Source organism: Clupea harengus, chromosome 4 (genome assembly GCF_900700415.2).
Source record: "Clupea harengus chromosome 4, Ch_v2.0.2, whole genome shotgun sequence".
In the NCBI taxonomy this organism is placed as follows: Eukaryota; Metazoa; Chordata; class Actinopteri; order Clupeiformes; family Clupeidae; genus Clupea; species Clupea harengus.
Genome location: NC_045155.1, coordinates 7535144 through 7560006, shown reverse-complemented (window position 1 = coordinate 7560006; position 24863 = coordinate 7535144). Strand labels below are relative to the sequence as shown.

Sequence of the window (24863 nt, the reverse complement as noted above, 5' to 3'; positions counted from 1 at the left end):
CGCGCGTGTGTGTTTGTCCGCTTGCGTGTGTTTGTGTGTGTGTGTGTGTGTCCGCTTGTGTGTAGACAGCGCTATAGGGTGAGGATGTGCATGCATTTGCCTCTTCCTTTGTCCACCTTTCCCCATCTGTCGTTGCACCAGCGCAACAGTAGCACCTTCAGCGTGCCTTAATTAATTTAGAAGCACTGAAGTCTGTTGTTGTTGTTGTTGTTGTTGTAGTAGTTTTCCGCCCACCCTCCTCCTTCCCTCTTGGGGGAATTGCCTCTCCCAGTGGGTTAGTAGCCAAGGGTGGCTGCCGTTGGGCGTGAGTGCCGCAGATCCCTTTAGTCCACTTCTTCCAGGTTGCTGTAGGACGGGGCAGAGCACTCTCCCGAGGGTGCAAAGAGGTCAGAGTTCACCTCCGGGGTCAGCTGAGGGGGTCCTTCGGGGTCCAGGTCTGTCCCAAAGAGTGCTTGACTAGATGCCTGTAAAATAAATCAGCGTTACAAGACAGGCTTTCTATAGACCCTCCTGAAACACAGGGGAAGACCTGGGTAAAATCACCACATCTAATCAATACAGTCAAGGGCAGCATTGCAGGAGAAGAAACATAATGAATCAGTTAAACAAACAGTTGACAGGAACAGCACACAAACAATACAAGTTAATTATTTACTTGACACTGTACAGACAATAACATCCATTTAGTTGAGATTAGATTGACACTTTATTTTAAAAGCCAGTACAAGTAAATTGTACAGAGCAGCATCACCATTATAGTGCCATTACAAGTTATTGCTGGGGTATTTTAACAGCCGTTTTCTCTTTAGTCTTAAATAACAGCGGCAATTTAATTCATGAAGCATTGTGCATTTAAAGATTACATTGACATTACACCTGGATTTAAATCTCATTAGTCATTTCAAGACAGTGTTCAGGCAAGGTTGTGAAAATAGATCTTTTCTGACTGCAGACTCTACTCATCATCAGGATGCATAAAGGACACAGTAACCTTGCCTGTACCGGTTTAGACAATATCAAATATGAATACAATGAGGGGCCATTGCTCTTAAAATGCAATTCCTGTAAAATTCCTAATATACAAAAATATTGTTACTTACATTTTCATAACAGATGGATCATTCTAGCAGCTCTATTTGCATACTTCAGTTACACATTCCAGCATTTAGCCATAGCATTTATGTGGTCAGACAACTAGCTACATCCTCACGGTGGCATAGTGGATGGACGGTATATTGCATTTCATTGCACTGAGCCATAAAAGGAAGTTGTTGCAGGGGTCTTTGAAAGCAAACAAAAACAAAACAAAACAAAACAGTCCACAGAGCCTTTTCCTGGTCTGTGCCATGGCCAAAGGGACAGAGAGAGGGGATGTCCCCGAGACATCTTCTCCTTCCACAGGGTTGGACAGACACATTCAGAGACCGCGCTGCAACCCCGCACTAGGTCAACCATACACAGAAAGCAGCTCCACGAGTCCTGTGATTCCTTTGCAGAACTTACACAATCCAAGCATATGCAGTTCTGCTTAGGACCTTGAGAATATTCAAAACCACACAGCTGCACTCAAGTAATGTGGGGGGGATCAAAGTTATGGGGAAACATGACTGAGTTCCATGCAATGCGATGCACTTCTCCAAGACAGACGTTTGGCTTTCGCAACTTAGCTTTAAATCCTAAACAGAAGCGCACTAATCTTAGGCAAAAGCACACAGAATCCTCACTGCAGTAGCAAAAGGACTTGGAAATGAAAATAAATCAACGATTGCACAAATCAAATCTACATAGACATGCAACGCTGCAGAAACAAGGCAGGTGATGTTGAACATATTTAAAAGGCAGAAACCAAAAAAAGAAGAAAAAAAAAACAGCACAAAAGGTGGTGCCATCACCATAGACTTACAGGGAGGTGGATGTTTTAAATCGGGAGCAAAACAAATTGATGCGCCATTTGCGTTTCCAAACAATTTGGAAGCTCAGAAGCCCCGTGTGTGTGTGTGTGTGTGTGTGTGTGTGTGTGTGTGTGTGTGTGTGTGAGAGAGAGCGAGAGAGAGAAATAAGCACCGACATGTGCATCATGGAAACAACAATGCTGGTGGGCAGATGCCCTACTGTCTAACGTCCTAAAACAACTAATACACTACACCGACACCGTGAAGTACAAACTATCAAGCCCTTTCGTTTGCATGTTAGCTGCCAAGCTCTATTGAAGTAAATCACATAAAAGGATGAGACAGGAATGGTATTTACGGTTCAGAAACAACTTAATACAAACCTGACTTTTTGATAATGGCTAAGACCAAGAGACACCTATCTATACACTTTTTAATTAAGACGACTGGTGAATAATAAATGTACTGTATTCTAAATGGCATCAGTCCTAAAGCATGGCTGAATGCGCTCCTCAGTCAAAAGGTGAATGACTCCTAACTCACATTGAAACCACAAAAACTAAAACAATGCACTTAAACTCCATCTTGACATTCATGATGAGTCACTCCTGCCTAAAAATGGTTACATTCAAGTAACACGGTTAGGTCAAGTGCGTGTCAAGTATTCAGCATTTGGATGTTTTTCATCAGACCAACAGGATCACACACTACTTCCTGCTGCAGGTGCTCGCACACTCACGACACTGCTGCACACTTGCATACTGACAATACCCTTAAATCCTACAAGCTAGTGTGTAGTGCAAAACTTGTGTCCTGAACGTCCCTACATATCACAAACTGTTCCGCTTCATAGGAAGGGAGACCAAAGCTCTGCGTGTTACAACTAGAGTGCATTAGTTGGGGAAGCACAATAGAGGCTTCAACCAGGAGTATTAATGACGAGGAGACCAGGAAATGACTTTTCACCTCAAGGTCACAGCGTTTCCCAGAGATCTGTAGGGGTGGTGTGCTATATAGTAGCGTTATGGAAGATGGAGGTGGTGGCCGAATCCTGTCCCCAGAACAATCTACCTCTGGTAGTAGTGTGCGAAGCTGCAGAGTTTTCAAAGTGCAATTTTCACAGAAAAATACCTCTTTTTCCTGTTGATTGCCATTAATGTGCGTTTTGTATTATGCAGGTGAATTTAGAGTCAGTAATAAATAGATATACACTTGTATACGGCGCTCCATAAATACATACAGTACATACATACAGGAGTAATGAGTTCAAGTGTGGGTTGGCTAGCTAAGCCCAGCTGGCCCATTAGAGCAGGGGGTAGATGAGGTTGAGGGCCAGAGCTAGCAGGGCTACCACTGTGCCCACGATGAAATATCTGACGCAGTCGTCGTCAGAGTAATCCGAGATGTGGTAGCCGCGACGGCGGCGCTCCTTCTGTCGTCGTCGTCGCAGGGCCTGCGGCCCCCCCGGCCCGCCCTCCTCCTCATCCTCCTCATGTCCGCGTGTGCGTCGCTGTTGGAGACGCGGCCGGAGGAACAGGCCCCGGCGTGCATCTTCCTGCCTTTCCGCTTCTTCCTCCAGTTCCTCCCAGATCAGAGAGGCCTGCGATTGGCGGAAACCTGTGTCAGCTTCTGAGAAAGGTGAGGGGCGGGCGGGGCCTTCACAAGCACTCTGTTTAGAGCACAGTGCCAGAGCAAGACCCCGGCTTAAGCATTTAACACGCCTGCCTCAGCACTTACAACACCTGCCAGACACCGGTGTTTAAAACACCTGAGAGTTTTTAAAACACCTGCCTAACGGATGATACAACAGTGTGACGTGAGCTCAACTTGCGATTTGACCACTCATTTCAGAGCAGTGACAAAGTGCCAAACTCTCAGTGCATACACACACAAATAGACAGACAGACACACACACACACACACACTTAGTGTCATAGTGTTGAGATGACAAATTCAGATTTTTGGCAGGAATATCAGACACATTTAAAATTTCACAACATAAGACCAGGACCTGACTTCTGAGGAAAAACCTTCAGTGGAAGAGATCTTTCAACTTGTCGTCATGTAATGCTATAAGAAGTTAGCCTAATACACAACAGAGAGAGCTTAACAGTGCTGTTGTCGGCTAAGCGCTCATTTCAGAGAAAACAAAACCTTTCAACTACCTTCCACTGTGTCTGCTGACAGATATAAACCATAAAAGGACTCACACACAGGCAGTTAGAGCATCAGTGCATTTGGAAGGGAAGCGAAACTGAATAAAACACAAGGAACACAGCCTCTCTGTGATATTTACATTTGTGTCCAGCCAGAACTCTGCCCATTGCATACATTTCAATCAGCATTCACCAGTCCAAGGCCACTGCTACCCTTGCCTCCCCACCAATGAAGAGCTCACGGAGATCATTACAGTCTTATTCATGTTATGTAGCAGGGCCCCTGGACTGGGAGCATTACGTTTTACTGCTGTACAAAATGTTAATTAAATGGTTCTGTCCTGAAGGTGTTTCTTTTTCCACTTTGGAAAACAGAGAGATCAACACTGCAAACTTCAGACCTTAAAGATAAGGGAGACTGTGTGTGTGTGTGTGTGTGTGTGTGTGTGTAAGACTTAAAAGGGAGTGTGTGTGAGTGGTCCTCACCTGACTTGCGGCTGCCCCGGCGGCCGTGGCTGCTTCGGCCCCCAGGGGCCCGAGGAAGCGAGGGGGCCGTTCCACGGGGGAATTGCGGCGTCGGTAGAAAAGCACGTAGGCGTAGCGTGTTACCACCTGACTCTCCTCCACTGTCGTCACGGTGCTGTCGTCAAACAGACGCCAGCCTTCAAAGTTTTCCAAACAAGATGGAGAAGCCGGTTAGAACAGGGTGGACATTAAATCACATACACTTCACATATAGGGTCTGTATTGGTATGCGGTCTGTATTAGTCAAGGGGGCCTGTATGAACTACAGCCATCAAGACCTCCAGGCAAAAGACAATTCAATTAAAATCAAATAAAGCAAAGTAAGTATCCGCAACATACCGACATCACTGCGCTGGCTGTTCTTGTCGTTGGGCATCCGGGCGTAGGCAGTGTAGTGGCCACCTATCATTCCCCCATAGTGGTTTATTACAGCATACAGGTCGTAGATGGGAGGTTGCATGTCATCTTTGTGGCCAATACAGAACTTACTGAGATCCAAGTTCCTATAGGACAGTGAAAGGCAAAGTTTAACATTTTAGTAAGAAGTGGGCGCTTTTGTACTGACACATTTTTATGCAGGTATGTGAAGAAGCAATAATCATTTCCCCCTGTCTGTGTTTTCTTGCTTTGCACTGACTTACAGATAGTGTGTGAGTGTCTGTGTGAGAGTGTGTGAGAGTGTGTGCGAGTGTGCGAGTGTGTACCTGACGGGAAAGTCCACCATGTCGTTGATCTTGTCCCTCCAGATGAAGCTGCGGAAGGAGAAGCGCTTGAGCTGGATGATGAGCACGTTGGGCAGTCGCCATAGCAGCAGTTGCTTAGATGCCTCTCGGTGCTGCTGGCACTTAGGGCAGTACCTGCGATGAGGAGACAGACACAGACATCACACTCAGAGAGCTCATCAGGCACAGAGATGGTGGAGACCTCAAGGTAAAAATGGTAAGAACCAAACTGCATTCTTCCAACCGGGTCCTTAATACAAAAAATTATCCTGGTCTTTGTAATTACCACATTTAACTTCAGTTATACAGGTCCAACTCCTTTGCTAAGGGGACTTTAAAATCTACTACCCGCCCCACAAAAAACACTGTTTTTCGTACTACTGAAGGAGTTGCACATCAGAATTCAGGATCAGAGTTAATAATGATTAGAGGTAGCAGACTGATACATTCATGGAGGGTCAGGGCTATGGGCTGAAACCCCTTATGCTATGTAGGATAACTGGGACTGTTTCAATGTCTAATCATAGATATAGGTGAATCTTTTGGGTGAAGCCTCCCGCTCTCCATTGATGCATCATTGCAAGGAGGGTCGGGGCTATGGGGTGAAACCCCTTATGCTATGTAGGATAACTGGGACTGTTTCAATGTCTAATCATAGATATAGGTGAATCTTTTGGGTGAAGCCTCCCGCTCTCCATTGATGCATCATTGCAAGAATAAAAGCCTGTTTTCTGATTGAACATTCTCCGACTGAGTCTCCACCAAGCTTTTGGTACAAAAAATAAACACCATCACTACTCCAGGGAGAAGTGTGTCTGAATGTATCAGTGCATGCACGTCTGTGTGTGTGTGTGTGTGTGTGTGTGTGTGTGTGTGTGTCGTACCAGGCCTCCTCTGGTGCCAGCACCTCTGGCCTGGTGAAGAGGTTGAGGCACTGCTCCAGAGTGAAGTGTCCGGCGCGGGCCGTCTCGCTGGCAGAGCCTGGGTCCTCGTCGAACTCCAGTTCCTTCGAGCGCACCAGAACATACTCCTTCAGCCGCTCATTATTCTTCCACACCAGCTCCACTGTGCAGTCCTCAGGGATGTCCAGAGGACCCTCCACTGAGAGGGAGGGAGGGAGAGCATAAAAATTAGAGATCATTGCATCACCGTCCCCAATGGTGAAGTAAAACTTAAAAGTGGTGACTGAGAGGCAACACAGACTGTGCTGCTTTGTAATTTCTAATTCACACTGAGCAGAACACATGGCTCCCTGGGCCTTAATGCTACCCTCTCCTCCATCGTTTTCACATACTTTTGTCCTCCAGTCTCTGCTCTTTGTTGCTGGAGTCCAGGAGGGAGATGTAGAACTGGAAGGTGTGGCTCGAGCCGCTCTCCGAGGCCTGCTGGAAGCCTGCCACCACCGCTGGGAGACAAAAATACACAAGTATCACAGCATCTGGTCTAAGTATAGAGGCACTCCGGGAAGGACATTTAATATTGGAAATGTATTGATGACCGGAAGATACATATCGCCTTTTTAGGTATCTTTTATATATTTATTTGTACCCTTTTGTGTGCAGGTATTTTGTACGATTTGTCACATCTGCGATGACATGCATTGATTTGAAACGACTACTACTACTACCACTACCACCACTGTACCAATTCCTACATGTTGTACCTTCTGGCTTCAGGGATTTCTCACAGGTTGTCTCCTTCTCCTCCGGAGGATCATGGGAGCTGGATGTGAGCTCGGAGAAGCCGGAGTCTATGGTGTGTGTGGAGAGGGAGTCGGGATCCCCCGGCACCGCACGGGCAGCTGCCTGCGCCACGTCTGCAGGGCTGTTACCGTTGAGGCTGTCCAGCTCCGCCGCGTCCCCAGCCCCGCTGGCCTGGGCGGAGTTCTCCTCTGAACCCGAGCCCTCGGGGATGCCCACCGCCGCGGGGGCCGTGTCACCCCGACACTGGGTGACCTCTGGAGAGGTCCGGCCCGACTGGAAGGGAGGCTGGAACACGTTTACGGAGTACCTGTGAACAGCAGAGATGGACTGGAGTTATGTTTCTATCTTAGGTGTTGTAGACATGGCTTAGAACTTACTTTGAATTGAAAATTATGTTTTATGGTTTCATGTTTACAAGTTTGTTTCCATTTTAGGTGTTGTAAACATAAAACAAACATAAGTTCTAAGTCATGTCTATAAGTGTTGTAATCATGTTCAAAAGTTCTAAGCCATATCTAAGCCAAAAAGACTACATCATTTCATTAGCCTTTTTTTTTTTTTTAACACAGTGCTAGGAGGCTCCCAGACAAAGTCTCTCTGAACTACTAAAATTAGTAATCTGCCAATCCCAGACACCTCCACCCCCTCGTAGCCGCAGGCCTGAGCACATACCTGGAGTAGCCCTCCAGCAGCTGGGCCAGACGCGTGTATGTGAGCCGGGACTCCGGCACGCTCACCAGGAAAGGCAGACCCACGTTCTCAAAGTTGGGCCGACACTGGTTTTTGTGAGTTGACCAGTGATTCTTCTGGCATGCCCTATGAGGAGAACAACATAGAGATCATAAATATTCATAGAGGAAGGAGGGGGGGGGGCAATCAATCAAAACCATTCAGACAATCTGTGACCAACAGGGAGCCTTATCTCCGTCCCACATATGAAGCAGACGGCTGCTGATATGACGGTGTGTAGAGATGAGAGGCCGACTCACTGGTTGCAGTAGCCCACGCGGTAGCAGCGTGTGCACCGCTTCAGCTTCTCCTCCTCGGGGAGCGGGGGCTTCTGACAGGCTGCACACTTAGCTATGGGGATGCTGGGCACCTGCGGCTTCTGCGCGCACACACACACACACACACACACACACACACACACACACACACACACACACACACACACACACACACACACACACACACACACACACACACACACACACACACACACACACACACACAGGAGAGGACGTGGGGTGAGGAAATGTCATAATGTAAAGTTACAGCTACACTTAAACCAAATTCCAGGAGCAGTGAAGATATACTAGCATCACCAACGGTCACATCACTTCTCACTCAGATAGTGGAAATATAATACGTTTTTAACAATAACCTTCTCCAAAGCAAAATTACATTTATAAGGAATCTTTACACTTATTAGTACATGCCGATAGTATGTATTCCTTCAATGTGTTATGTGCGCTTCAAGTTGCTGAGGCTGAGGGTGTGGTGTATGGCTGCAACAACTATAAAACTTAATCGACTAAAATCAACTATAAAAATAGTTGGCAACTAACAATAATAGCCGAGAAGTTGTTTTTGCCATTAAGCACGTTGTTGCTTGCATTAAGTAGCTAATAAGACACAGAAACAAAACTTCTTTCCAGGTATTGACTGGAGTAGCTAGAGTAGCTTACGTCACTTTGCTGTATCGACAGACAAAACATAAAACTGACGGGGTAACGTCAGCATGATCAAAAACATATCAATCCAGGAGCATTTCCCCAAACCCTGGTCTGAACCGATAATAAACTGATTAGAAAAACAAAGAAAGTTGCTTACTCTACTGATAATGCGATGTCTAAAGCAATGCTATGTGCATTACGTAGATAATTAATAAAGCAGGCACAAGCGACTGAATGTAAATACAGAGAGGATAAACCCACAAGATCATATTATTCCTCACTTGAACTTGTGCAATGACGTGACATTTGGTTGGACAGTATTTTTTTATTACACTCTATGTGTGGTTGTGTGCACCTGTTTATGTCCTCATGCTAAGTGAAGTCATGTGAATGTGATACTGAGAAGTCCATTAAATGTTGCACTAAACCAAACAGAGCTGTTTTTCCCAACATTTATCAAACTCCTTTTGATAAATGCATCATTTCATGTATTAATGCATTGAATATGTTTTATGATTTGTTTATAACATCCCTTGAATTCATAATTGATTGATTAATCGAACAAATAAGAATCGATTATCAAAAGTAGTCGTTAGTTGCAGCCCCAGTGTAGTGTGGTGCTCACCTGGTGGACCCTCAGCAGAATCACCCTCTCTTTGGCCAGCTCTCTGGACAGAACCTCAAAGCAGAAGAGCATGTCAGAGGAGGACACTGCGTCCAGAGAGTGGGACGGAAGGAAGATCCGCTGGAAACGAGACTTCACCACCTGACAGGGGAAATGGAGGATTGTTTTGAGGTATTCAGTTACTCACTACTTACATATACTTTTCATTATTATTATTATTATTATTATTAACATTATTTGTGGAATTTGTTGAATGAAAGTTGGTAGTAAAAGATGTGTTCAGCAGATGTCAGTTGTGGCATGAGCAGGTGTGAATCTGAGGCGGGTGGGGGTGAGGTGGGGGTCTTACCTCAGCCAGCCTCAGGTTTTCTGGTTTGATCCTGATGCTCCGGGAGATGGACTCCAGCACCTCTGCTGTACTGGAGTTCTCCTTACTCACACTGACGAGAAACTACACACACACACACACACACACACTAATTAGATCACAAACCAACACCCGGACTGACGTACAATCAATTTCAAAGATTAACTATTCTAAATAAGATCCTGTATCTTTGATGTAAATACACTTGGGTTTACCTTGATGGGCTTCTTGTGAGGCTCTTTTGCGAAAAAGAAAACTGTCAGCACTTTCTGTTTCTGAGGTAAGGGCACTGGCAGGTAGAGGAAAGGGTCAAAGGTGATGGAAACCTGCAACGGAAAGCGCAGCATTGATCGCACTCCACTCTCCAAAAGCCTACCCAAACCTGGAACAGCAGCCAATGTTTCCCGACTAACTCGATTCCTGAATTCCATTTAATCACATTACAACGGGATGGAGATTAAAGACAGCCAGCACAAGACCTTTCACTCACTCACACACACACAAACAGTATGACAAGGGTGAGAACACTGACACACACACACACACTAAACTTGAGTCTAAGTAGGGACCATTTGCCAAGATTGAGCAGTGACTCCTCAAAGTCAGCCAGTGCACTCTGCAGCATTGCTAAAGATTGCCATCACATGAAATCTCCATCCTCATCACCCCCACTGCCCATCACAGCAGCCCGGTGAGCTCATCCCCCTGCACACAGACAGGCCCTGTGCCTCAGGGTTACGTCACCAGCTAGCTGCAGGGCTCTTTGGCAGAGCTAATGCAGGCACCCAACGCAAGCATCTAATCTCAATATATCTAAATGTAGTAAGAAGTCAGTATTAAATATAATAAATGCAACAAATGTATATATATATATATATATATATATATATATATATATATATATATATATATATATATAAATACATAAATAAATAAATAAATGAATGAAATAAATGCAATTATGGATTATAAGACAAATTCTACAACAGCAGGATACCCCCTTCATATGCCACTTCAGACACATTAAAATCAGATCATGTGATGTGGTCAGACAGGTTGTGGTTACTCAAAGGGTGTGTACTATCCCAACTGCAATGTCTGATTTCATTAATGTGAGAAACATCTAGTTCATACCACTCACTCGGCTGTGTGACTATTCTCTGCTCTACCACTAGGGGGACTTGGCTTGCACACATTTCCCCCTCAAGTCCACTTCTGGATATTTGTACATTAGCCAGATGAAGCTAATTAAAAACGCAGAGACACTCACGATATGTGACAGTTTATCATGTGAGGTGATGTGCGTAGTGTCTTACCTTAGAGCACATTGGGCAGACCAGTTTTGACTTGTACTGGCCCTGAAACAGGTCCACGATGAACGAGTCATTTCTCATCTTATGCCTCTGCCAAGCCTCCTCAGCCACCACCTAAGAGGGCACACACACAGACACACGCTATTAGTCACTGTCTCACTGCTTCAAGGGAGGAATGCAGACTGATGAGAGCGTATGCACTGATGGGGAAGCAGGGCCTGTACACAGCATACAAGGACTCAAAAAGATCACGTCTCTCCTGACTGCACATATACAGGTCCATGTCCTTAAAGCAGACAGTCACTTGTGAAGAAGCACTCATCAATCTTTCAGTTGAAACTGACATTTATTTATTTTTAATGACGGGGAGACTAAGCAGCCTGTATTTGTACCTCGTCCAGCCGTCCGTCTGAGTCCACGGTCTCGGTGTAGGGTTTGTTCTGGATGCGGTTCAGGTCCTCATGAAGCCCGTCCAGCAGGAAGGCCATGAACTCCTGAGCATCGTGCTGAGCGTAGCCTGTGAACTGACTTGCCTTGCTCGCCACTATGGCCTATAGAGAGGGAGGGGGAGACATGCGTATGGATGAATTTCACGTACATTCAAAGACTTGTGTTTTGAGGTCCACAAATTTGCATCAAAATCCTAACCTTGAATGAAGTTCTGCAAGTATTTCTGTTCAAATATGTATGTATGTATGCATGCATGTATGTATGTATGTATGTGTACCTTCAGTTTGGAGGGCTGGAAGGCATGGTGTGTGCCCTTCCATAGCGCCCGCAGCAGCACAGCGAAGCCGATGGCCAGGCGCCCCCCTGTTCCCAGCGGGTTGCTGCAGTTGATCTCCGTCTCAAATGCCCGGTCTGACAGGAGGACATCAGCAGAGTTCACAATCCCTTCATTAGTCTTCAGTACAAGTAGCTAAACTAAACTAATCAAATTGAGACTACAAGATGATGCACAACTCAACAGAAAGAATTAACAAGACTACTTGCAACCTTATTTCTTTCTTTTCTAAACAATATATATGCCCACACTTGATTGCGTGCATACACACACACACACACAAAGGACGAAATGCTTTTAGAAGATGGTTATAATGAATAAAACAGGAAATGGATACCAGACCCATGGGGGAAAAAATATAAAGGGCATCCTGGTACATAAAGTAAAACTAACGCCACTCTACTGAGGAGGGCAGTCTGTCTGACTGGTAGCTAAGTAACTAAAACGTGTGTTATAGGGACACAGGGCAAGCGTGCTCACCATGGAAGTAGTCCCTGAGCTCTCGTGTGTTGGAGAGGGACTGGATGACACTGTTCATGAAGCAGGTGTTGCCCAGGTTGACCAATCCCGTGAAACCTGGCAGACACACCTTCTTCTCCTCCTCTTCTTCAGATCGCTCACTGACTGAGGGGGGAGCGTGAGTCATGGGCTGCACCATGCAGGTGGGTTTAGGCTAGGAGAGAGAGACAGACAGAGAGAAAGAGAGAGAGACGGACACAGACACAGAGAGAAAGAGAGAGAGTGCAAGAGAGAAAGAAAGAAAGAGAGAAAGAAAGAGAGAGAGACAGAGCGAGAGACAGAGAGAGCGAGACAAAGAGAGCGTCAGACACGATGAGTTCAGATTCTGGAGAAATCTTTTAAGGCCAACAAGCTTGGCAAGTAAAGAGCATTTTCAGCGTTCTTTTAATTCAAGGTGACAGCCCTGTTTTGCTTGGCACAAAAACATGTGCCATAACACACCCATGTGTTTCAAAAGGTTTTAAATCAACAGACTTCCATGCAGAGCTACACTATTAAACAGTGAATCCTGTGCTTTGGTATATAGGAATCATAAAACCCTATCACATATCCTGACAGTATGGATTAGGTAAAGACCAATTTCATATTAGATGGGTAAATAAGCACCGACAGCTTAACCTTAGCTTCAGTTCAGGCCTAATTATGCACATTAGGTTCTGGGCGGATGCCTGTTTTAATTAAGAGAGGTCCTGCACACTCTCCAGGTAGATGACCGTCTTCCTCTGTGCATTCTCAGTCTGACAGCGTGATTCCCAGCAGCAGACATTAACTAGCATACGAGCTCCCGGGAAAGCAGAGCGGTGACCTTTGGCAGTGTCTGTACCAGGCAGTGCCAGACGAGCTGCAGGCCCTCTGCCTCCTCTCCCTTATCTACACACACTGATAAGCAGAGGAGCACAGCATATGTACAGGCTGCCAAGCCCATCCTGCCGCATCCCCCTCATTCACTGTCAACAAATGAGATCTAGGGTCCTGTGAAGGTCGTCCAAGGTGGATCCATTCCTTGTTAGGTACCCAATTTGCATGCAAATTACGGCATTTAGTAGATGCTTTTATCCTACAAGTTAACTATATATATGTATACACACCCACCCACACAGATGTTGACTTTTAGTGCAACATTTTTGAGTGATGCCAATCCTTTTCTCCTCCAGGGCTCTTAGTTCAACCCTAATCCCCACCATGCCATCCCTGGTAGATCTGATTCTTTTCTCTGATCTGTACACACTGATGAAGGCAGTATACGACGGAAATCCACTAACAACCAGTCCCTCATTTGTTGCATCGTTTACTTGTTCCGTTTAATAAACTGATTCAGATGAACTAACACAGATGTAGGGTTCTGTTGGTACAAAGCGATTCAAAACCACTCGAGACCCAAACCTACAATCCAGCTGTTCCGTAATCTTCCTCTTACCGTGGATTCTTGCTTGATGGGGACGTGTTCAGAGACAGTACGCGGAGTAACGGTATCCAGACCCCCATCCTCCGAAGTCCGGGAGGGTTTGGGCTTCTCCTCTCCCGCCCGAGGCTCTTCTTTGGTGGGAAGAGCGTGCTGGCTACTCCCTGGCTGGCTTTTGTCAAGAGAGGAAGGGCCGGAGGGCACAGCAACTTTGGCGCCCCCCACTGCACCTTAAACAGAGGAGGATGGAGCTTGAGGTTAGAGGCTAAGGGGTAAGAGCTTAAAGAGCTGGTGGCAAGAGAAGACCAGAGGAGAACTCAAGTCTAGGAGAAGGCAACAACACTGAATGGACAGCACAGCAAATCTTTACTTTATGATCTCAGGCGGCCATACTGCAGGTGGAAGAAAAGCACTGGGGACACTGAATTTTCACATTTGTGTGTGTGTGTGTGTGTGTGTGTGAAGTTTGTCCTGAAGCAAGGCAATGGAGCAGTCAGGGACACCACTCAGCTCTGGGCACGTAACTACAGTCACACACACTGGGGCACAGGGTGGGGGACTGACTGGTATCCATATTAAGTTACTGGCTCTCTCTCGGCCATCGCATTCCAGTACCGCGGTGGTCTACATTTAGCATGTAAACACAAGCAAACTGCCCTACTCACAAGCGTACACCCACAATGCCGGATTGGTAGAATAGTGGAGTGGCAGAATCCCACTGTACTTACTCTCTACTTTTCTTTGTATATATATATATATATTTACACTTCTTAATAATACCTTTCTTGTACAAAGTGTAAAACACATTTAGTACAAAAGAACACAAAGTTGCTGTCCTTCCTGGAACCATCATGAATAAGCATGGAGTATGGATGTGAATATTCAAAAGGTTTACACTAGCATATGTTAATGTGTACCATGTATCTAGGAGTCTGTGTGTTGAATCTGCAGTGCGTGCGTGTGTAATGAGACAGACGTGCTCAAAGCCAAGTAGAAGCCTGGCAGCAGACCTTGTGTGGCGGGGGCCTCCAGACCCCCCCAGCGCTGGCTGTGCCTCTTCTTCAGCGTGATGTCGATGCGGGACGGGGTGAAGGCATAGCTGGACTGCTCGGGCTGGATCAAGTTCCTGCAGACAGCAAACGCACACACACACACACACACACTAAATGTAGCTTTCGCTTTGCCTAGAGGCTGCGGACAAGCTCGGGGCAAATCCCAGCCCTGTTTTACAAACACAGAGCTGAGCTTGTCACACTCGTAGAGGAATTACCAACATTGGGAACATGAGGGAGAAAACAGTGTGGTCCTGCCACACTGGAGCAGGAAGGGAGAGTCCGTCTGTCTTACCTGAGTTTGACCTGCCACTTAAAGACAGTGTTTGGTCCACAGTCAGAATGAAGGCGCAGGAAATTAGGGTCGCTATTAAAACAAAAACAAACAAACAAAACATGAAGACATAAAATGTAAAGAGTAAAATGATTCACTTAAGGAATTGGACGAACTTTGTAATATTTACACCCAGAGATAAACTAGCCTGGTCCATTATATCCAGCAAAACATTGCATGCTAAAGCAAGGTTTAGTCGGATTTAAACACTGGACTTATTGCAAGCAAAAGTTTTTTTTGCTGTCTAGTATAATCTCTTAACAGATTCCCTGAACAAAATAAATTACTTGACATTGCTGTCAGTGCAATTGATAACTACAAGTTCCAATACAGTGCAACTTACAAGACTGTTAAAGTAAGTTAACTGTTAAAGTCTGAAGTGCGCTCACCTGGTTTGAAAGATGAGTGTGAAGTCCTGTTCCCTGAAGAGCACTCTAGACGTCTCCCTGCAGATGCCCTTCATGTACACGTTCACCACCATCAGGTCCGTCCCTTTCTCATACGAGTCGTTTTTCACCAACTTCAGGTTGACCATGGGTTCAGGTGCTGAAGAAAGAATTGCACATGTTTACTCTTGATCTTACGATACAGGCTATTTAATGTAGGAAACATGGGCATGTCTCACAGACGCCAGGCGTTTGGTTACAGTGCATCACAATCACCAACATATATAAACAACGCTGTGACATCTTCATGTTTACTGAAAGCACTCAATGTAACATTTACCCCACTCATTCCTTCTCTTTGCTTTTGCCTCTCCAACTTTTCAATTACTAGACCAGAAAGAAATTTGAGCTAATCTGATTCAAGTTTTAGGCAACACAACTTCTTCGTTGTCCACCTTCTATCTCAGCTTGCTGTGGCCTGCTGCTTACCCTTCTCCTCCTCTTGAACCTTCTCTGAAGGCTCTTCCTTTGACTTGTCCCTCTTCTCCTCCTCCACTCCGGCTTTTGGCGTGGAGTCGGCGGCGGCGGCGTCCTTCAGGACTGTAGCTGGTGTGGGGGTTCCCGATCCCGAAGGCTGGGATTGTTGGGTCTTAGAGGCGCGTAGGTGTCCATCAGTCTCTTTTTCTGGGACAGGGTTGACTTTCCCGTCCCCCTGGCCTCCGTGTGTGGCCAGGCCGTTGGAGGCCGCCTCAGGCTGGTGGGTGCTGCCTGGGCTGGGGATCCGTGCTGGAGCGGGAGAGCTGTGCGAGTCTAACCTGGGCCCCGAGGCAGCCGACTGCTCTGGTTTCTGCTCTTGTCTCTCAACCTAAAGGGCCAATAATAACACAGATTATTACTAAAGCCACGCATATAGCACATTTACAAACATGTGATTTAAGAGACACTGCAGAGCGTGTTTTGCACCACTAACAGTTTGGTCAGCACCAAAACTGTGCCCACAACATTTACATGCGAGTGTGCCAAGTTATCGTGGGGAGCAAGGTGTTGCTATTATGCTTCAGGTATAACAATAGTTCAGCCACTGGATTCTCCATTTTAGTTATGCGCATTAAATCACTTCATTGAAGCGTTGTCATTATTCACTGTTATGCGATCCCAGGTCAGGATGTCTTTGGAGTGCCTCACCTGAGGTTTGCATTCTGGCTTCCTGTTGGCCGTCACTGCTGCTGGCACAGGCGCCCGCTCGCGGTCTCTGACTGGTGTTGCTACCCTGTTGTCCCTAGTGGTGGTGGTTGTAGTGGTGGTGGTGGTGGTGCTGGTTGTTGTTGTGGTTGAGATGGGTGTGTCAAGGGGAGTGGGGCTGAACTGTTTCCCATTGACGGCTGGTTTAGGCTGGGGGTCTCTCGCGGAGGCAGCCCCTGCTGTGGCGGAAGTGGAGGGGATCTTGGGGGACTTGGTTGTGCGCACGGTGCGTTTGGCACTGGGCTCTGGGGGCGCGTCGGCCTTTGGCAGCCCTGGCTTTGCGCCCTCGGCCGGTTTTGCCCCTCCACCTTCCGGACGGTCCGCCGCTATTTTGTTCTTCATCCCGCGTTTCGTGCCGCGGTCAGGCTTCCCACACTTCTGCTCAGCAGACCCTGGAGTTGTGGCGGGCTGGGAGGAAGGCTTGGGCAACTCTGTAGTGCTGATGACCTGCTCTTTTCCGTTGTCCATCTTGATGTTCACTGGCTCATTCTCCATGTTATTTCGCTGCACAGTGACAAAGTAAAAATATACAGCTAGTCATTGCTGGTGTGCAGTAAGATGCTTACTTAAACATAGAAATAGATGCCAAGTTAATTAAATTGCAAAAAAGTTTTGCAAAACATTACATTTGCATCAAACTCACAACCTGGACCACCAAAAAGGCAATCGATTGCTCCCATGTTGAATTAAACAAACACTAAACCCTTGACCCTTGAGGTGATGCTGTGGTGATGCTGTAATGACTCACAGCGAGAGTGGGCCAGGTGTTGAAGGGGATCTTCTTGTTCATCACCAGCTGTAGGATGCTGCCCTTTTCTTTGAAGAGCACTTTACTGCATGAGCCCTCAATCTCAGAGTGCAGGTGACAGCTCCACTCGGAGCCATCTGGGGACAGAGCACAAGGGTCAGGTACTCAACGCCATTATATGGACATGAACACAAACAAACACAACTGGCCAGCTTAAACTAACCCCTCGTTTATACACCCACACAAGAATAGTGCTTCCCCCATCAAACCTGACCACCTCTCACTCACAGCACATGTGTCCTGATGCCCTGTTATGTTGTTGCCATTGCCATTTAATGAACTATTAAATGCACATAAGTAAAGAGAATAAACTGAAAAACAGCACACTTATCAGTGTGTGTGTGTGTGTGTGTGTGTGTGTGTGTGTGTGTGTGTGTGTGTGTGTGTGTGATGGTGCTCACCGGGGAAGCAGACCATGCAGGCGGTGTCAGAGAAGGCAGCATTGACGTCCTCAGTCTTCAGAACCCCGGCCCCACAGCGCAGCCTGACGATCACATCGTCTGCATTCTGCTTCCAGTCCATGAAGACATCTGCAAACACACACAATTATAGAACGGTTGAACAATTGATTGATTTCTGATGGAAGAGGGGATATCCCGGCACAACCCCCACTCTAACTCTTCACCGTTACTAATAACTCAGCGTTTGATATACTTTAACTGTTGAATTTTACACCGTTCAATTCTTAAATGCGAGAGATGACAGAAACTCCTGTGAAGTCTTGATCAGCAAATGAAAATGATTAGAGGGCGTTAAAATTTCATGATGTAGATATGTACCACCTAGTCAACTTCACATCGACATTGGCATTGCAAGGTTAAGGGCTGATTTATGCCAGTAGATGGCGTTTTGAGCCATTTTCAACCCATAAAATGTAGATTTTAATAAATTTCGTAATTATGTTAATATTAACACCAGCACTGATGTGTCTCATCGCAGTAGTCAAATCATTCAGTTTTTGGGTTCAAACAACATATTTAGGTGTACAGCACCTCTTGAAATACTTCTGTGCAAAAGCTTCACTGGGAGAAGCTGTGCGTTTACTAATATTGAAGGCTATATAAGAAAATCTTCCTTTTCCCCCTGCCCCCCCCCCCCTTTACACAAACCAGCAGGGAACAGGACACGGTTAGATGACAAGTCAAATCAAATGTCAAAAATACATATACGTACACAGACCACATGGTTAAACGACCAAAACATATCAGTACTCACTGACTGTAACTGTTGCAGTAAGCAACACTGTCCCAAAAACAACAACCTACATTTGAACTCTTTGGCGAGCGCTTGCACTCACAAAACAATCCAAGATAATCCTAATAAGATAAGCATGTCCATTAAATTGAATGTGAGTCTAGCTGTGGTAGTGGTAGCTTACAATGCTTTGCCTGTGGGAGGGTTGGGGCTGTGTGAGGGGCTATGACACTCTACTATACGTGTGTTTGGTAAACACGGTAAGTGCTTCAAAGTGGCTAACAAACATGTAACTAAATCACTCACATGTCTTTCTTATTATAAACATTCCAAATTTAGATTAAAACCAGGAAGAAAACTTTGCTCAAGACACATATTAAAATAGGTCAGTCCATGCAGAGACTACAGCTACAGTACAGCCAAAATCAACTACCAATCTCATGAATCAAAACTAGAACATAAGATAAGAAGCAGACGAATGAGTTATAAAAAGAGTAACATTACCCCTTTAGACGCCACAAATAGCATTAACTAACACAGCAGAGGCCAACACAGACGAGACGACTTTACCTTTCCTTATCATGTCTAAAAAACAGGGTTTGTTCATCTGAGCACTACCACACCACCATGTTCCAGTGAGGTTAGGTTTTAGCGAGTGAGTACGTGTGTGTGTGCGTGCGCATGTGTGTGTCTGTGTGCGTGCGCAACTGTGAGATCAGGCTTCAGAGTCCCTCTAAACCTACGATCATTTTCACTTCTGCAGTTGTCACACACACACACACACAGCGTCTCTCCTAAAAACACACACACGGACATGCACTCACACATTCACACCCTCCCTCCTTTCCTTCGCCACTTTCTCTCTCTCACACACACACACACACACACAGCTTTATGAAAAGGTCATAGGAGAATCGAGTCCACACATGACCGATATTCCCCACACATGCCTCTTTGCAACACATTTAGAGCGCCACCATGCAAGCACTTGTGTCTCAGTGTGTGTGTGTGTGTGTGTGCGTCTGTGTGAGGACATGCACGAGCGAGAGAAATTATAAAAGTATGGAGTACAAGTATATGTGTTTGTATACGTGTGTGTGTGTGTGTGTTGTGTACACAACACAGTGTGTGTAAAATTGTGGTTCTGTAAGTGTAAATCAGAGTATGGGTGTAAACAGGCGCATAGTTCTCCAGAGACTACGTTCATCCATTGACCCTCATAGAGGGAAAGGCTCAGTGTGCTGGCTATGGAGAAACTGGGACAGGGCTTTAGAAAACATCAAACAAAGCAGAGCGCTCAGCCAAGGTGCCAGAGTACTCCACACTCAAGTTGGAACCCATCTACAGAGAGCTGCACATGTAGGTGCTCCTGTGCCCCAGCTGGTAGAGTCAGGTCATAACACCACCAAAGTCATGGGTTTGATACAAACACTGAGGAAACTCTGTACCTCTAAGTCACTGTCTGCTTAGTAAATAAATGTATCTATGTAAATGTGCAGGGCAGTGCTTGTTCATGTGGTTCTGGTGCTGGTAGCTCCACATGCTGGCAACAATAAGGTGATCAGGAAGCCTATATGGATAAAAAACACCTTCATTATGAACGGTTTCACATTCAGATTGAAAAACCTGCTATGAGATCACGGAATCAGACTGCTAGTTCTGCTAGCTCTGGAGGCCTTGGCGAAGAAAGAAGACACAAAGCAGGAACTTGAAACCCAATTCATTCTTGTTACACTGCATGAAAACAGGTATAATGAGGGCATTCTGACAGTGCTTCCAGCAAGGTAGGTGGTGAAGGGCAAATTGTGGGACAGGGCATGGGCAAGCTTAGGGGACACGACCAAGGACATGATGAGTGGGGTGGCTGGTGCAGACCTCCGAATCGGAGGGTAAAATGCTTAGCGGAACCGAGTCTCTGTGGTAAACCGAGTCGAACAGAACACCACCGAATGGATCCTCTGACCTTCAAAAAGGGCTTGGTCTGCTAGGCCAGCCCCGATTCACATCGGCTCACATAACACCTCCCTGAGCTGCACAGTACTGCAGCAGCCAGAGAGACAACTGCATGTAACGGACCCTGAAACACTCATACCACCTCAACATAAGAGAGGGCATGACCTATATTTGGTCAGGGCAACAGACAAACTTCCAAACACACAACTTCCTAAATCTACTCTAGCACCTCTTCCCTTGTATGACTCACTCACTCTTGCCGACTGCAGTAGGTGATACTTACCTGTGTAACTCAATGACAATAGAAGCTGACTGAACTGGTCAGGTGGATGCTGTCCCCCAACTTCCCAGCCCTGCAGACGCAGTGGCTCAAGGGCAAAAGGGAAAAGATGATATTTCCCCATCTCGTGCATTTCCATCATACACACAATGAGCACAGGGGTCATAGGCGTGTCAGACCTATGCATGATATTCTGTAGGTGCTTCTGTTCAAAAGTGGGGCGCTAACTAAGCCTGAAAGTGCAAAGATTATGCTGCCAAACCACAATGATTATAAACACAAGCTTAATTTTTAAAAGCTTAAAGACAGCTCTTAAAGACATAAGGGCACAACTCCTATAAAGAAAGGGACCACAGTTACACTGCTGCTGAATGAGTTACCCAAATGAATTTAGATATCAGGTTACTTCCTGAATAACACATTGAACACACCAAATATTATCTTGAAATGAAATTGATAACAATGTAAAAGATTAAGGGACCAAACATGGCAAAACAAAGAATTGCACAACAAGCAGCAACTACAGTGTAATCTTCTTTTGTACAAGCCTAGTTGTTCTTGCAAAACAATGAGGGTGCTGTGCCATAGCAAAACAATGACATCAGCAGTTAGCAGTTTCACTTTCACTTTTCCATGTTTGAGGAAACTGCACAGGAGACCGTAGCAACCTTGATACCTACAGCAGTGGGACTAATCATAAACATACTGCAGCACTTGAAATGACCCCCACCACCACCATTCTAATCTTTGTTCAAATGTATTAGCCGAGATGTCAACATAAGCAATTCTGATCATTTCAGTCAAGACTACACATTTATGTTAAAACAACAACTGCAGTGTAAATACATATAACTGATGTACGATCCTATCACGATCCCACAGTGAATCACTTATATCATGACAAAGTCTCTCCCTCCCTCAGTCAAAGTGTACACACACACACACACACACACACACACACACACACACACACACACACACACACACACACACACACACACACACACACACACACACACACTAAACAGTGAGGAACAACTTCCTAAGTCTCTTCTCACAAACTGAGTACCTGAGAGGCTAAGTAGGTGTGCAGTGCTGTGCAGTGCAGTGCTGTGCGCCTGCTCAAACCAAGGAACTCGCTCCTACACTCAGGACTTTGGTCTGGAGGTGATCCAGACAGGATATTACAGCAGGTTTACACTACTGTACACTTCAGAGAGCTCAGCTGCACTGATGAAATAGTGTGTGCACAGAATGCATGTGTTAATAAATGATCAAACACACCGTCAGATAAAGCAAAACCAAAAATAGGACACAGAAGTTTTCCAATGTTTTTCAGCTCACTGAGTTCATGTTAAAGCAGTCCAAACTAAGGACAGCTGACCCACAAAGAGACTAACATTTTACGCCTTGTTTCAGATGAAGCTCAAATAAGCTCTAATCTTAAAACAGAGCTCTTTGCTGCTGGCCACAGATTTCACCGATGAGGCTGTTTATCAAAACAGACAGCGCCATCAAAAACTGCATGACCTGATCTCCATGAAAGGCATTTAACTGCATAGCCCTCAGCCACAACACACTGGGGGAAATTGATGGGCCTGTGCCTTCTCAGAGTTTGGTCTCTAAAGACTGTATCGATCCCTGGGTGCTACTGCAGAGAGTTGCCAATCAATAGACTCCAGGCTTCACAAACAAGAAAACACGTCTGAAAGTAGAAGTGGGACTGACAAAGGAGTTGCTTTAGAAATCTGAGTGCAGCCCAGCAGACAAAGTGAATTAATAGGATAGTGCTTGCGTTAAAAAAGTAAATTATCACTTATAATCAACCCAGGGAACCAACTCAACTTGGAGAATCAATTTATCTGACAAAGGCAACCAGGAAAAGTCACATTATTGTCATCTATTCAGATCATCTTGAAAACTAGACAAGTAATCCCCGCAAAACTGCAACAGTAGCTTCCTATGCATTCTGATAAATTCACAGATTAACGATGCAACCACATCGCTAGACAAAGTCTGCTCACCTTTCTTGATCTCTGTATTCATGGCGCCTGCGGCGGCGCGCTTGGCCTCTCTGCTCTCCTGGTTGGCCCGGTCCTTCTGCTTCTTTTTGCTGGTGTCATCCGCACCGCGCTGGGACCGCCTGCGACCGCCAGTCTCTCCCGTGTTATTGCTGCTGCTGCTGGCCATTTTCAGCCACTTTCCACTGACTGGCCGTCCGTCGCCCGCCTCACTCCCGCCGCTGCCGCTGGGGTCTGGTTCTGAGCTGTGTCGCTTCCTACTTGGTCCAGCTATCTTGGCGACGTTTTGGGTCAGAACACTCCCAGAACAGAATCAGGAGGGGCTGCAAGTTACGCGATGACAGTGGTGAGAGAGATTGTTAAAGTTAACGTACATTCATAATGCTTGTAAACCTCATGCATTACACGCTTCTCCAATTTATGAAAAAGATGTAGGCAACACACAGAGCCACTCTCCTGGTAAAACACAGTAACCTAGTTAATAACGTGGCTGGTACTAAGGTCACTTTACCTTTTAAATTTGGTGGACGGTACATTTTCACGTTTCACGAATGTGTTTTGGTCAAAAAGCCATGTTTTGCACAAATCATACCTGATAAACCCGTGACGTTAACGAAGATCTTATAATAACTTAAATTACTTTATAATAATAGCGTTAACTAAGATACCTGCTTTAGGCCATTTGGCAAATATTAATATTACATTCACACCGCAGTTTACGTCCAGATAACTTTAGCATTCTCAACTGATCAGGCTGAAGTAAAAGGACAATTGGCTAAATCCTTCAGGCTAATGTTGCTAGCTTTGTGTTACCCTAGAAAATACTAATATTGGCTACATATCTCTTGCGAGCTAGCCTAAGCTAGAAGGGTGATCTAATGGACGTTAACGTTAGCTCACAGACCGGCTTAATTTACGTTAAGAGCTAACGAGAGGACATCTGGATAGCTTGCTGGTGAGCTAATAACTTCAAAAATGCACATAACGGACATAATACATAAAGTTAGCTTACCCATTATAAAACGATTAAACGATTAACATTAACGTGAGCTTGTCATATAACGTTACAATGCGAAGGTCGACAAGCTAGCCAGCTAGCGTCAACTAAGGTAATGTTAGCTTTAAATCAATATACAGCCACCGCATTCAGAAACGAGCTACAATGTTAGCTTACTCCCTAGCTCACTTGGTAAATGTCACCATGGAACTCCGCCGGTGTTTGTGTTTGCAGCCGTTTAACGGCAAGGAAACACGAGGGTTTGCAGTCACATTGTAGACAACAACACTTCAAAAAAGATCATGCTTCTGTCACACAGCGGCTTATACGTTCACAAAAGTGACACTCACATTTAGTTAGGAGTTATCTGGATGGTGACCGTCTTCTTCGTTACTCGTTTGACAACAATGGCCAGCGAGTCCGAATCAATTCAGCCCGAGGCTTCTTGATACGGCAACGGGCCGCTGATAGCCCTGCGTGGGACGCATATAATCTTCGCTGTACGTATTTTTTAGAAAATTCTACCCTGGTCCCATTTTGTGGTCATTTAGAAGAGGCCTTCTGAATGCAAGAGACCAATACCCATATACGTAGCCTAGGTGCTCCACAACCTCCTCCTATGGCCGCACCAGGCGATGACTCGCACTTCGTTTGGGAACAAAAACAGACCAGATCGAAATCCACACCGCGCAAACTACTTCCTGAAGACAGCGCCGCATGACTTCCCAATCATATGACACACAGGTCTAGATCAGAACCAATGTTCGTCGTCCTACTTGAAGAAACCAAGCCCACAGCAGCGGGCGCTCTACAGTTATCTCATCAGTGGTGCCGTTGTGTAGTTACTGTGAAATAGTTGTGTGGAAGTGTGGTACGTAGAATTATGAATCGGATAGAACAGCATAGATCGCC

General features: G+C 45.7%; 1 protein-coding gene across 6 annotated transcripts; it reads right to left on the bottom strand.

The window, feature by feature from the left end:
* Nucleotides 1-28: 28 nt before the first annotated feature.
* Nucleotides 29-24861, bottom strand: usp19 (ubiquitin specific peptidase 19). 6 transcript variants are annotated; one of them, XM_031565972.2, is made up of 26 exons: nucleotides 24302-24858; nucleotides 22958-23277; nucleotides 17908-18036; nucleotides 17447-17583; nucleotides 16642-17202; nucleotides 15946-16321; nucleotides 15460-15616; nucleotides 15032-15103; nucleotides 14695-14810; nucleotides 13700-13914; nucleotides 12244-12436; nucleotides 11707-11840; nucleotides 11372-11530; nucleotides 10983-11093; nucleotides 9882-9992; nucleotides 9649-9750; nucleotides 9300-9440; nucleotides 7988-8106; nucleotides 7671-7814; nucleotides 6959-7305; nucleotides 6590-6700; nucleotides 6180-6396; nucleotides 5278-5430; nucleotides 4913-5076; nucleotides 4535-4710; nucleotides 29-464 (listed from the first exon to the last, which is right to left on the bottom strand). In XM_031565972.2, the coding sequence occupies exons 2-26, from the start codon at nucleotides 23121-23123 to the stop codon at nucleotides 324-326; spliced, it is 4452 nt and encodes a 1483-aa protein (XP_031421832.1). In that variant the 5' UTR covers nucleotides 23124-23277; nucleotides 24302-24858; the 3' UTR covers nucleotides 29-323. The 6 variants fall into 6 exon arrangements, with proteins under 6 accessions (XP_031421832.1, XP_031421833.1, XP_031421827.1 ...); XM_031565973.2 differs by having other exon boundaries at nucleotides 13700-13908; XM_031565967.2 differs by lacking the exon at nucleotides 29-464 and adding an exon at nucleotides 688-3492 and having other exon boundaries at nucleotides 24302-24861.
* Between the last annotated feature and the right edge of the window lie 2 nt (nucleotides 24862-24863).